General features: G+C 43.9%; 1 protein-coding gene across 1 annotated transcript; it reads right to left on the bottom strand.

Annotated features, from left to right (window-relative positions):
- Positions 1–8411: 8411 nt before the first annotated feature.
- Positions 8412–9865, bottom strand: LOC114256438 (uncharacterized). The gene is made up of 2 exons (XM_028196087.2): positions 9709–9865; positions 8412–9272 (listed from the first exon to the last, which is right to left on the bottom strand). The coding sequence occupies exons 1-2, from the start codon at positions 9721–9723 to the stop codon at positions 8796–8798; spliced, it is 492 nt and encodes a 163-aa protein (XP_028051888.2). The 5' UTR covers positions 9724–9865; the 3' UTR covers positions 8412–8795.
- Positions 9866–12611: the final 2746 nt, after the last annotated feature.

The following is a 12611-nucleotide window of genomic DNA, read 5'->3' as shown; positions in this document are numbered from 1 at the left end:
GCTCGTTTTATTGAGGAAAGAAAAAATTACATATGTTTAAAAATAAAATAACTTGAGATTGGCCGTGTTCCATGGCCTTGGGATTGCTTTGTCGTCCTTGTCTTCTAAGTGATATGCCCCTTTGCCTGCTAACCCAACCACTTTGTAAGGACCTTCCCAGTTTGGCCCTAACTTGCCATCTCCGGGTATCAAGGTGTTTCCCATCACTTTGCGCAGTACCCAATCTCCGATCTTGAATTGTCTTGGATGCACTGTCTTTTGTATTTTCTGATTAACTCTCGCTGGTATGAGGCAATGTGAACCAGTGTTCTTTCTCTTCTTTCTTCCGCAAGGTCGAGTTCCAATGCTATGGCTTCTCCATTCAAGTCTGGATCAAAATTTTTGCTTCGAATTGTGGGGAGGCCAACTTCCAGTGGGATTACTGCTTCCATTCCATAGGCTAAGGAAAATGGTGTCTCTCCTGTTGATCGTCGAGGTGTGGTGCGGTAAGCCCATAAAACATGAGGAAGTTCGTCCGCCCACTTGCCTTTTGCCTTCTCTAACCTTTTCTTCAGTCCATCCAAGACGACTTTATTTGATGCTTCTGCTTGGCCGTTTGCTTGGGGATATGCCGGTGTAGAATTGTAGAACTCTATCTTGTATTCTTTACAAAAGCCTCTAAAGATTCTGCCGTCGAACTGAGTGCCATTGTCTGAGATTAGGGCTTTTGGTATGCCAAACCAAGTGATGATATTCTGCCAAACGAACTTCTTCACATCTTTTTCTTTGATTGATGCCAATGCTTCTGCTTCGACCCACTTTGTGAAGTAGTCTGTTGCTGCGAGAAAGAACTTCCTGTTGCCGGGTGCTGTTGGAAGTGGTCCTACTATGTCCAAGCCCCACATTGCGAAAGACCATGCGCTAGTCAATGGTAGGAGTTCTCTTGCTGGTTGATGTATTTGGTGCGAGAATTTTTGGCATTTCTCACATTTCTTCACATATTTCTCTGAGTCCGCCTGCATATATGGCCACCAATATCCTTGCGAAATGGCCCTGTAAGCTAGCGATCTTCCCCCTTGATGGCTTCCGCACACCCCTTCGTGTGTTTTGAACAAGAATGCTTCCACTTTGCTGGGATGAACGCACTTTAGGTAAGGCCTTGAGAATGACTTCTTGTATAATGCCAAAGATGGAGATAGCCAAAATCGCTGCGACTTCGCTCTGATTCTGTTGGCTTCTTTTTTCTCTTCTGCTAAGATGCCGTCTTTTAAGAACAGGATGATGGGATCCATCCAAGAGGGGCCTAGTTCTGCGCAACATACCTCTTCTGCTTCGGGGTTTTCTATGCTTGGTCTTGGTAAGTAGTCGATAAGCAATGGATGAGGGATGGATGCATCTGCCATTGAGGCAAAGCCTGCTAGTTCGTCTGCTCTGCTGTTTTCCTCCCTGCCGATTTGTTCTATCCTCACTACATCAAACTTTTTGATCTCTGTTCTGACCAATTCTTGGTACTTGGCCATTCTGTCATCCTTTGCTTCATAGTCGCCAGAAATTTGGTTTACCACCAGCTGTGAGTCGCTGTAGACCATAAGTTCGGTGGCCTTCATGTAACATGTTGATTTGAGTCCTGTGAGAAGCGCTTCATACTCCGCTTCGTTGTTTGATGCTGGGAAGCCAAGGTTGATTGCTTACTCTACAACTAGGCCGTCTGGAGAGATGAGGACTATGCCGAGTCCTGCACCATGCTGGTTGGATGCTCCATCCACAAAGAGCTTCCACATCTCTCTAACGAACAACTTCCAGCAAGTGGAGGGGTCAGATGATGTCGTGGGGTCAAGAATGTTGTTTTCTTCAAGGTCCATGCTTGCTGTCTGCCCCTCGCCTTCTGATTGGACTGTTGGTGAGTCTTGGTTTGCTTGGTTTGCTTCTTCCTTGCTGTCTTTAGTCTGGTCTGCCTTGGAGCCTGACTGAGTGCTTTCTGCTAGGGGTTGCGCTATTCCGGCGTCAACTTCCATCCCTAGTTCGGTCGTGTCAGTTAGGTCGACTGGGCAGATATGATGACTTCCAGGAGTAAACTCTGCGACGAAGTCTGCCAAGGATTGGGCTTTTACTGCAGTTCTGGGTTGGAACTTGATGTCGAATTGTCCCAACTCTACTGCCCACTTCAAGATTCGCCCAGAAAAGTTCGCCCTTTCAAACAAAGCTTTTAGTGGAAAAGCTGTGAGGACAACTATGGTGTGGGCATGAAAGTAGTGTGCCAATTTCCTGGAGGCCATCATTAAGGCCAATGCTAATTTCTCCAAGGGTAAGTACCTTGTTTTGGCTCCCAACAATGTCTTGCTGACATAAAAGATGGGCAAGTGTTGTATTCCTTCTACACGAACCAACACTACGCTAACTGCGTACTGGGAGACTGCCAGGTACAAGAAGAGTTCTTCACTAGGTACTGGGGTAACGAGCAGTGGTGGGGAAGACATATATTCCTTCAAGCTTTCCAGAGCTTGATCGCATTCTTCATCCCACTCAAACTTGGCCTTTAAAGCTTGAAAGAACGGTCGTAGTCTGACTAACGACCTGCTTATGAACCGATTAAGCGCAGCCGCCATGCCGGTGAGATGCTGCACTTCTTTGACCGAGTTTGGTCTCTCCAACTCCTGGATTGCTTTGATCTGGGAGGGGTCTGCTTCTATACCCCGGTTGGTCACAAGGAAGCCCAAGAATTTGCCAGATCCTACTCCGAATGCGCACTTAGATGCATTGAGGCGCAACTTGTGCTTCTTCAAGACTTCAAACATCTCTCCTAAGTCTTTTAGATGGTCATTCTCATCCTTGCTTTTGACCACCATGTCGTCGATGTAAGCCTCCATTGTTCTGCCTAACAATGGTTTAAACATCTTGGTGATCATCCGTTGGAATGTTGCCCCTACGTTTTTCAGGCCAAAGGGCATGACCTTGTAACAGTACAATCCTCTTGGAGTTGTAAAGGATGTGACCTCCTGGTCTGGTTCATGCATGGCGATCTGGTGGTAGCCTCTGTATGCGTCCAGAAAGCTAAATCGATTGTGCCCTGCCGTCAGGTCTACTAGTTGATCTATCCTTGGTAGAGGAAAGTTGTCTTTTGGGCACGCCTTGTTGACTGTCTTGTAGTCGACGCAGACACGCCACTTACCATTCTTTTTTGGCACTACGACTGTGTTGGAGATCCATTTTGGGTAGTGCACCTCTCTAATTGCTCCCGCCTCCAGCAGGTTACCTACTTCTTCAGCCACTATTTCGGCATGGTGAAGCGCTGATCTGCGAGTGCGCTGTATGACTGGTCTGGCGGATGGGTGGACATTGAGTTGGTGACAGATGAAGTTTGGATCAATGCCTGGCATGTCGTAGGGTGTCCAGGCGAACACTTCAATGTTAGAGGTCAAGAATTCCAAGACCTCCAATCTCTCAATGCTAGACAACGACGAACCGAGCAAAAAGAACTTATCCGGGTTCTTTTCATCTATTTTTACCTCTACCAAGTCCTCCACTGCTTTCTGATCCGCCGCTTTGCCGACGTCTGCGAATAGCTCATTACTTTCTGGTTCTTCCACCGAATGAACGTATCATTTGGCAGCGCGACTGCCATTCACCGTGGCGAAGCATTGTTTTGACATGATCTGATCTCCATAGACTTCTTCAATTATTCCGGTGTCGTTGGGGAACCGCATGTTCTGCCCAAGATGATGTTGTAAGTGGAGGGGACTTTCAATACCCAGAACTCCACTTGTTTTGTCACGGTTTCTGCTCTGACAGGAAGAATTATCTTACCAACGGGCCACTCTGGCATGGAGTTAAATCCAATCAGGGGAGATACGGCAGACGCCAAGTCTCTGTCTTGCAGCTTTAATTGTTTAAATGTCTCGTAGTACATGATTTCACATGAACTACCCTGGTCAATCAGAATCCGCTTGACGCCAAAATCCTTGACTCGGAGAGTGACGACTAGTGCATCATTGTGAGGACAGTATATTCGATCCAGGTCTTTGTCCGAAAAAGACATGACGTTTGTTGCTTCTGTCTTCCCTTTCTTGGTGGCAGGTTGGGCACTTAGCACCTCTCTGAAGTGCTCAGCCTTTTTGATCGATCCTCTGAGCTCGCATACACGCTCAGGTTCAAAAACTCCATGTATGACATTGATAATGCCTTGGGGCGGAGCGTCGATTGGCATTCCATTGGGGTTATTATGATCCTGGGGGGCTGGCTGTGTCCCTCCTTCAATGTATTTGTCCAAGTGACCTGCCGCCACCAACTCTTCCAGGTGCTGTCTCAATGGTGTGCAATTTTCAGTTCGGTGCCCCTTTTCTTTGTGGAAGGTGCACTGTGATCTTTCGTCATAGTCTTTCTGAGCTTCTCCCAGTTTGGCTGGCCACTTGACGAAAGGCTCATCCCTTATTTCGCTCAGAATCCGATATATCGGTTTTTTGAACACCGTTGTTATGGCAGTGCGGATTCTCAGCCATCTTTTGTCTGGGTCTTCTCCGTTATCTCGTCTGCCACGTCCGTTTCTATTCTGACGATCTACTGCATTGACCTTTGCTAAGGTTTTCTTTTCTGGTACTGTGGTCGTACTAGATTTTGCTTTGGCACGTGCGCTATCCTTTTCTACCCTGATGTGCTGATGCACTCTCTCCATCAGGGCTTCCATGGTGAGGGGTGGCGTCATGGTGATCGAGTCCCTTAGTCTGTTCCCGACTGGAAGGCCTCTTTTATACTGTGCAATGGCGAGATTGGTGGGGCAGTCCCCAATCTGATTGAATATCTCCCAGTAGCGACTATTGTAGGATCTAAGGGTCTCTTTATCTCCCATGTCGATGGAGAGTAGCTGGTCGATCTCCACCGGTGTCTTAGTGTTTGTTCGGAACCTCGTTACGAACGCTTCTGCCAATTGAGCCCAGGAGGCTATGCTGCCCTCTGGAAGTTTCTCGAACCAAGTCAAGCCCAGTTCGCCAAGGCTTGATGGGAAGAGTATGCACATTAAGGCCTCGTTTCGCCTGTATACGGCCATGACTTGGCGGAAGTGGCTCAAGTGTGAATACGGGTCCGTCTTCCCTTCATATGTAGTGAATTTCGGCTGAAGGAAGCCTGATGGTAGGGGCGCGTTTTCAATTGCGGGAACAAATGGCGAAGTCTGCAGCCTCGCCAATGCTTTGTCCGTTGGTTCATAGGCTGGGCGCGGAATTGGCATTCCAACCTCGACGCTTCCATGCGTCCGAGGAGCCAACCGCTGTAAAGCAGAAACTCTGTGCGGATCCCGCGCCCTGGCATACTTCTTGCATCGTGCTTTTTTCTCGAGCACGGTTCGTAAGTCGGATGAGCTAGGCAACTCTGACTGTCTAGATCTGGTTTGGTGTGAATGTGAGGGCCAATATGTGCTTCCTTCAGTGCATGACCTTTCAGATCTCGTCCTCTCAGACCTGGAGTGACGAGTTCTGGAAGACCAGGATTGAGTGTCGCCTGTCCTGAGGCTTCTACTCTCTCCTTGCGAGGGTGTGGTATTCCTACCACGATTCTCTGAGTGGCGAGGGGGCGTCTTGTTTTTGCGCCCCTCTCCTGTCGCCACTTCCTTTCCTTTCATCTGACGTTTCAAAGCTTCCATGTCCGCCGCCATCTTTTTTATTAATTCATCTTGTTCTTTCACGCGGTCTTCCAGAGCTTGAGGATCAATCCTCCGTCTTTGCCGGCCAGGACTTTGTGAACGAGAGCGATGGGGGCTGTTATTCCTTCTCCTAGTATCCCTCCTGGTGTTATGTCGTTGGGGCTCCAAATCCGCCATGGGAGGGATGGAGGGTAGTCCTTCATGCCTTGCGCCCCCATCTGGAGTTTGTCCGTCGATGGCGGACTGTGGCAATTCTTCAATGTGTGCCATTGATCGAGAGAAGGGGAAGCTTAGTCAAGAGGTTTTGTTCTGTCTTGCTCTTCCCACAGACGGCGCCAATTGTACGGGAAAGAAATATATCTTCTCGTATAATCCTGTTGACTAAGTCCGTGCTCCTCCGTACGACGTCACTTTGTCACCTGAAAACACAAACGTGAGCTAGCCGGCGGGTGTGTGCCGGAAACCTCTCCGATGCCTAAGTCAGCAAACTTGACAAACAGGCAAAGCTTAATGTGTTCAGAAAGCCAAGTTGTGTGTTACCTCCTCCAAGGTGATGTTTGTGAGCTTTTTATAGGTTTCGAGTGGCACAATCCTAGTAGGACTTCTACTTCTCCATGCAGAGTCCTCCTAGGATTCATACTCCTAAGGATAATGCTTATCCTTTTACACCCCTCCCACTGCTTAAACCAAGTGGGATGGTTTTTACTATGGCCGAACTACCATACGACCGAGATAAACCTGGCTATGCTGAGCCATAGAGTAGGCCGAACTATCCGTAGTTCGGTTCTTCCTTTTACTCTTTCCTACCTCGGTTCTCTTTTGTTCAACCCATGGTGTGTTTAGACCGAGCTACCGAGTAACAAGGTTTTCACCGTTCTAATCCACAAAACATCATGACCGGATTACCGAGTAGCAAGGTTTTGACTGTTCTAACCATACTACGTCGTGACCGGACTAACTCTGAGACCGGCTTAACTCCAAGTTGCCTCCGGACCGGAGTAACTTTACATCATCTTGGACCGAAGTAACTTTATCTCTTGGGCCGGAGTAACTTTACCTCTCTTGGGCCGAAGTAACTTTACTTCTCTTAGGCCGAAGTAACATTACGGCCTTTTTACACAGTCTTGCGTATTTTGGGCCACAAAGTCCATCTCGCAGCTCGGCCCAATTTTCACCAAAAATTACCCTCTCAAATACCAAAACAAAAAACGAAACAAAAATTTTAAAAATATCAAGGGGCATACCTGGTATTTTTCTGCCAGATAGAGCTGCAAGTGCTACATATATATTTTCAGGATCTTGAGGTTGAAAATCAAAAACAGAGGCCTAGAAAAGAAAGAAATGTGACGAGAAAATTATGTTAGAATAAATAAATGCGTGTTCAAGTTGGCCTATTGGATACTAAGACTGTGTTTGGATGGAGGGAAAGTAGAGGGAAAGGAACTCAAATCCCAAAACCCAATAGAAATTATGAAATTCCCATGAGAATATGAATCAATCAAACCCTACATCAGATGATTAGATGAGAAAGCCTCAAAGTTGTGAATATGTAAACAAGCATGAGAATTTTGAGAAACAAAGTCGAAAAAGTTGGAGAAAATATGATAAACCCTAGTGGGGAATATGGGGGAGGAGAGAGAACCTGAGAGAGAGGAGGTGAGGAGGAGGAGGGTTTGATGAGGACCATGAAGTGCTGCAAACCCCAAAGGTTTAGGGAGTAAGCAGAAGACATAATCAGCTGGGCAGGTCCCTTTGCTGCTCTTAAGGGCACTGCTGCTACATACACTTGGTCTCTGCTTCTTCTTCCTCCCACTTTTGTTGATTTTGTGACTCTGCTCAGCATGGACACCATTTTTGAACATTCAGTTACAGAGATATCAATTCATCGAATGACCATCTGTTGGGGAAGAGTTTGTTACAGTGATAAATAAATAATTAATTTTCTTTTATGAATTTAGATAAATATTTAGAAATTTTCTATATACAGCCTCCTACAAATATTATTTCATATCTTGATGAGTTTACCAAAACAGACTGTAAAAGAATAAAAAATATCTTAAAATAAAATTTTGTAGACAAAATTTATACTACATGTGAATATTTCATCACATTTCAATCTACAATATATATTTTATTTTTAAAATTATTTTTCTGTTGGTGATATATTATTGTTTATCTATACTCAAAAGGTGTGGATGGAATGCATGGTACTGTCCGCCATGGATTGGGCTGCCAAATTACGTGAGCCCTGCTTTATTTCGAATATAGTTGGGCTAGGAATCAATCACAAAGATTAGTCTTAGTTTCAACTTTGGCTGCTCATATGAGGCCCCTTTTTGAAATTCTATTGCGAGGACAAAATCAGATGAGCCAATTTAACCGATTAAAACCAGTTTCAACTGGCTGATTTTGATTAGTTGGTTTTTTCATTGAGTACTCTATTTGGTTTTGGTTTTAGAAGAACACTATCTACCGATTCAGTAACATTGTTCAACTTTTTAAAATCGAATCTCACCAAAACCGATCAATATATCTAATATTCCAACTTCTTTTCTTTTTCTTTTTTTTTTTCTTCTTTTTTGTACTGTATCGAATACTTCAATAAAGACCTAGGCTTATTATTTTGTAGTGATAAAAGACATGGTGAGCTTGTATTTTGTTAAAGAGTTGGGCCCGTGAATTCTGATTTCTATTTTGTTAAATAGATTTGTATTTTTTGTTAGAACATAATGTAGGTTAGTAATTTTGTTAAAGACTTGGTTTCAATTTCAATTTTCTCCCCGATGAAAAACAGTTCCAATTTGAAAGGAAAATGAACAGCAGTACTTATTATTAAACACTAGACCATCATACATTATTATTATCTGAAGCTGGCATAACCCATTTTGCTCAACATACATGCACAATAATAAATCTACCCACTTAGAACCCAATAACCATGTGCCACGTGGCATGACCCCCCCCTCTCCATTGCATGCTTTCCCCGTGGCAAGTTGGCATTGGACAATCCAAGTTTCCAGGATCATATGCATTTTCTAGATTCCAAGCCCCATATACTACTACATACATATATATATATATATATATATTTATTATTGCACCAAATAGAAAAACTCAAAATGAAATTTGACAACACAACTACAGGCACAAACTTTTAACCAAAGCCAAACTTCCATATAGGTTTTTATTCCTCAGTTTTCTCAACTGGTTTTTCTTCTTCAGCAGCAGCAGCAACTTTATCATCTTTTGGAGTTTCAGTGACAGCTTCTGGTTCCAGCTCCAGCACCGGCACCGGCACCGGCACCGATGCCTCGGTGGTGGATTCTGTAGTTTCCTTAGTTTCTTCCTCCTCAGCTGGTTCTGGTGCCACCTTTGGAACACTCTTCTCCTCTTCTTTCTCCTCTACAATTGCTATTTCAGGCACCACTTTATCCTCTTCCACCACCTCCTTAGGCTCAACTTCAGCTGCCGGAGCTTCGGGTTCCTCTGGTTCACCTGCCGTCTCTGTTTCCTTTGCTTCTTCTACAGGAGCCTCCGCTGGCACCGGTGGTGGGGGTGCGGTGGTGGTGGTGACTACCTCTTCTCCTTTGGTTGTCTCTTCAGCCTTGTTATTAGTTTCTTCTTTAATCTCCTCTTGGTGTGCTGGTGTAGCTGACACAACCTGCAAGAGAAAAACTACTGAATCGCCCCCTATTTACTGGATTGATTCAAATCATGTTAACTACTCTAGTGAAGAACAAATTATTGTAACAGCTAGCACTCTTGATTTAATAAACTAGCATGCCTTTCTTGATCCAATGAATTGGGTTCTCCAGTGAGAAAAAAAAAATTAAAAATTAAACATTTATTATCAATATCTGTAAAAACATATTTCTGAATGATATTGCATAAAAGAAGTTTCAATTGCAGATAGAGATCCATGTCATCATAAGATATGATGATCAGATGAGCAAGTATGTACAAAACAAAGGCTAAGAAGAAAGAATAATAGCTCTAAAAATAAACAGAATAGTTGAGTTTAATTGCTACACAAAATTGAATTCGAATTTTTTTATTAATGAAACTCCCTAATGAATTTGGTTGGGGATTTGAGTTACCTCAACAGTGGCCATAGTTGAAACACCAAAAAAAGACTAATAGAAGCAAATCAAGATAAATGAAGAAGAGAATGAAGGATGGAGCTTGGGATGAAGAATAAATCAATCAGAGAGGTTTATATAGTGGTGCAGAGGCCTCGAGTTTATGAGAGGATTGGAGAAAAAAATGAGGAGAGAGAGAGAGAGGGGGGTGGGGGCACATGAAGGATTTTTTTGGAATTTGACATCTCATCTGTTGGTAATGTTGCTCTAGAGAGATTTTCTGGTTTTTAATGTACTTGTTTGTATAACGGAGACCATTTTTGTATGGGCCATCTTCTTTTGGTTTTGTGTGATTCTGTGCTTGGTGCAGTCGGGCATGTAGGTGACCTATTGATAATTTTGATGCTCCCAAATAATATTTTATGAAAAATATTTTCAGCATTCTGTTATAGTTTTTAGTATAACAAAAAAAAAAAAAAGGTCAATGAAAAATATTGAGAGGGGAATTTATGCCAAACAAATGGACCGAGCTATTCTTCGTCTACGATGATGAGTCAAGTTGGATGATAAACTTGGGTTGTGGCCGAGCAGAGCCCGTGCCTTGGTAATGGGCCGAGGCAAAGCTGAGATGAGGCCATAAGTTCGGACCAAGCTATCTCATCTTGAGTTGGACCATGGATTGGGCTAAGCCAATTGGTGGACCAAGCTAGCATGCAGAAGGCTATTGAGACGACGAGCTAAAGATATTCACTGAGCGCGGAGGGACTTGAAGGGCTTTGCCGAGCTATAAGGTGTTTAGCTGAGCCAAGCTGAGTGTACTTGACATAAGAGCACTCAGAGTTAGCGCAGTTGAGGACAGCTGAAGTAGAATTCGAACACAAGTGGTAGCTCAGGATGGATGAGCCACATGTCCCAATGGAATGCATGTATGGAGGACCATTCAAAGTACACGTCAATACTGTTTGGCAGTTTGGCTAATATTGTTTGGCAATATTAACGAGTACACGTGCAAAGAGAATAGAGGGAAGTACATTCACGCGTCTAGCGAAGAACAAGGAAGGTAGTGTAAGTTTTCTGTATATTCAACTTGTGTACCAATTACATCAAGACTAGTTTATATAACCCTAATGACTAACCAAAAAGGAAATACAAGAATGGGACTAAAAAAAGAAATACAGTCATCACAAACATGCCTAACATATACAATGCCTAATATATACAAATATATTCTCATACCCTTACTCAAACTCAAGGTGTTTTAGGCAAAAACAAGGAGAGTTTGTCAAGAAGAAATCGAAAACGAGCAGTGGTGTAAGTCTTGGTGAAGAAGTCAGCAAGCTGTAGAGTCGAAGGGACAAAAGGAAGCGAGATAGAGCAAAACTGTAGGTACTGACGGACGAAGTGACAATCAATCTCAATGTGCTTCGTTCATTCATCGAAAACAATGTTATGAGCAATCTGAATAGCACTTCGGTTGTCACAGTAGAGAGAGGTCGGAGAGGACTGAGGAACGCCCAAGTCAGAGATGAGATAAGAAAGCCAAACAACCTCAGCAGTAGCATGAGCCACAGCACGGTACTCAGCTTCAGCAGTAGAACGGACAACAATGGTTTGTTTCTTGCTTTTCCAAGAAATCAAGGAATCACCAAGAAACAGACAGAAACTAGAAGTAGACTTACGATCAGTCACATCACTAGCCAAATCAGCATCAGCATAAGCCACCAAATATGAGGAAGAAGTAAAAGACAACAACAAGCCTTGGAAGATAGTACCGCGAAGATAGCGAAGAATCCGAACCAAAGCAGCCCAATGCAAAGAGCGGGGAGCAGAAACGAACTGGCTAACCACATGAACAGCATAGGCAAGATCAGGGCGAGTAACTGTCAGATAGACTAAGCAGCCTACAAGCTCACAATAAAAAGTAGGATCATCCAGGGGAACACCATCAGGCTTCACATTAAGCTCAATGGGGGTATCATAAATCTTAGTGTCAGTAAGACTGGCACGGTGAATAACCTCATTGGCATATTTGGCCTGAGACAAAAAGTAGCCATTGGGAGAAGAAACAACTTCAATACCAAGAAAATACTGCAATGGTCCCAGACCCTTCATTTCGAAGGTGCGGAAGAGATGTTGCTTGACCTCAGAGATAGCAGAAGAGTCAAAGCCAGTGGTGATCATATCATCCACATAGAGTATGAGAACAATAAAACCAGTTGAGGTATGTCTTAGAAACAAAGCAGAGTCGAAAGTAGAAGGATAAAACCCAAGCTCGGTAACAGTAGTCTGAAAGCAATCATATCAAGCACGAGAGACTGTTTTAGACCATACAGAGCACGCCGAAGGCGACAAACCTGTCTAGAGGAATGGTGAAGGCCAGAGAAAGGACGCATGTAAACCTCCTCCGTGAGATAGCCATTAATAAAAGTATTCTTAACATCCATTTGATAAAGAGGCCAAGAACGAACAACAGCGACAGAGATCAAAGTACCGACAGTAGTCATCTTGGCAACAGGAGCGAATGTCTCCTCATAATCAATACCATACTCTTATGAGAAACCTTTGGCAACCAGATGAGCTTTGTAGTGCTCAAGAGAACCATCAGAATGAGTCTTGATTTTGTAGACTCATTTGCAACCAACTAGATTCTTACCAGCAGGCAAAGGAACCAGCTCCCAAGTACGAGTTTTCTATAAAGCAGACAACTCATCCTCCATAGCTTGAGCCCAATGAGGATCCTGACAAGCCTCCTTGTAAGATTAAGGTTCTGAAAAAGAGTGAATAGCAGACAAAAAAATACGATATGAAGTAGAAAAACATGTATTAGACCAACCCAACCTGTTTGGAGGACAACACTTACGAGGAGGATAGCGGTGTACAGCGAGATCAGAGTTGTCAGTAGCAGAAGGAGCAGCAACAGG

This window comes from Camellia sinensis, chromosome 8 (assembly GCF_055761805.1).
Source record: "Camellia sinensis isolate YWXY chromosome 8, ASM5576180v1, whole genome shotgun sequence".
NCBI lineage: Eukaryota > Viridiplantae > Streptophyta > Magnoliopsida > Ericales > Theaceae > Camellia > Camellia sinensis.
Note: the sequence above shows the minus strand (reverse complement) of the source record. Positions and strands in the feature narration are given on the sequence as shown.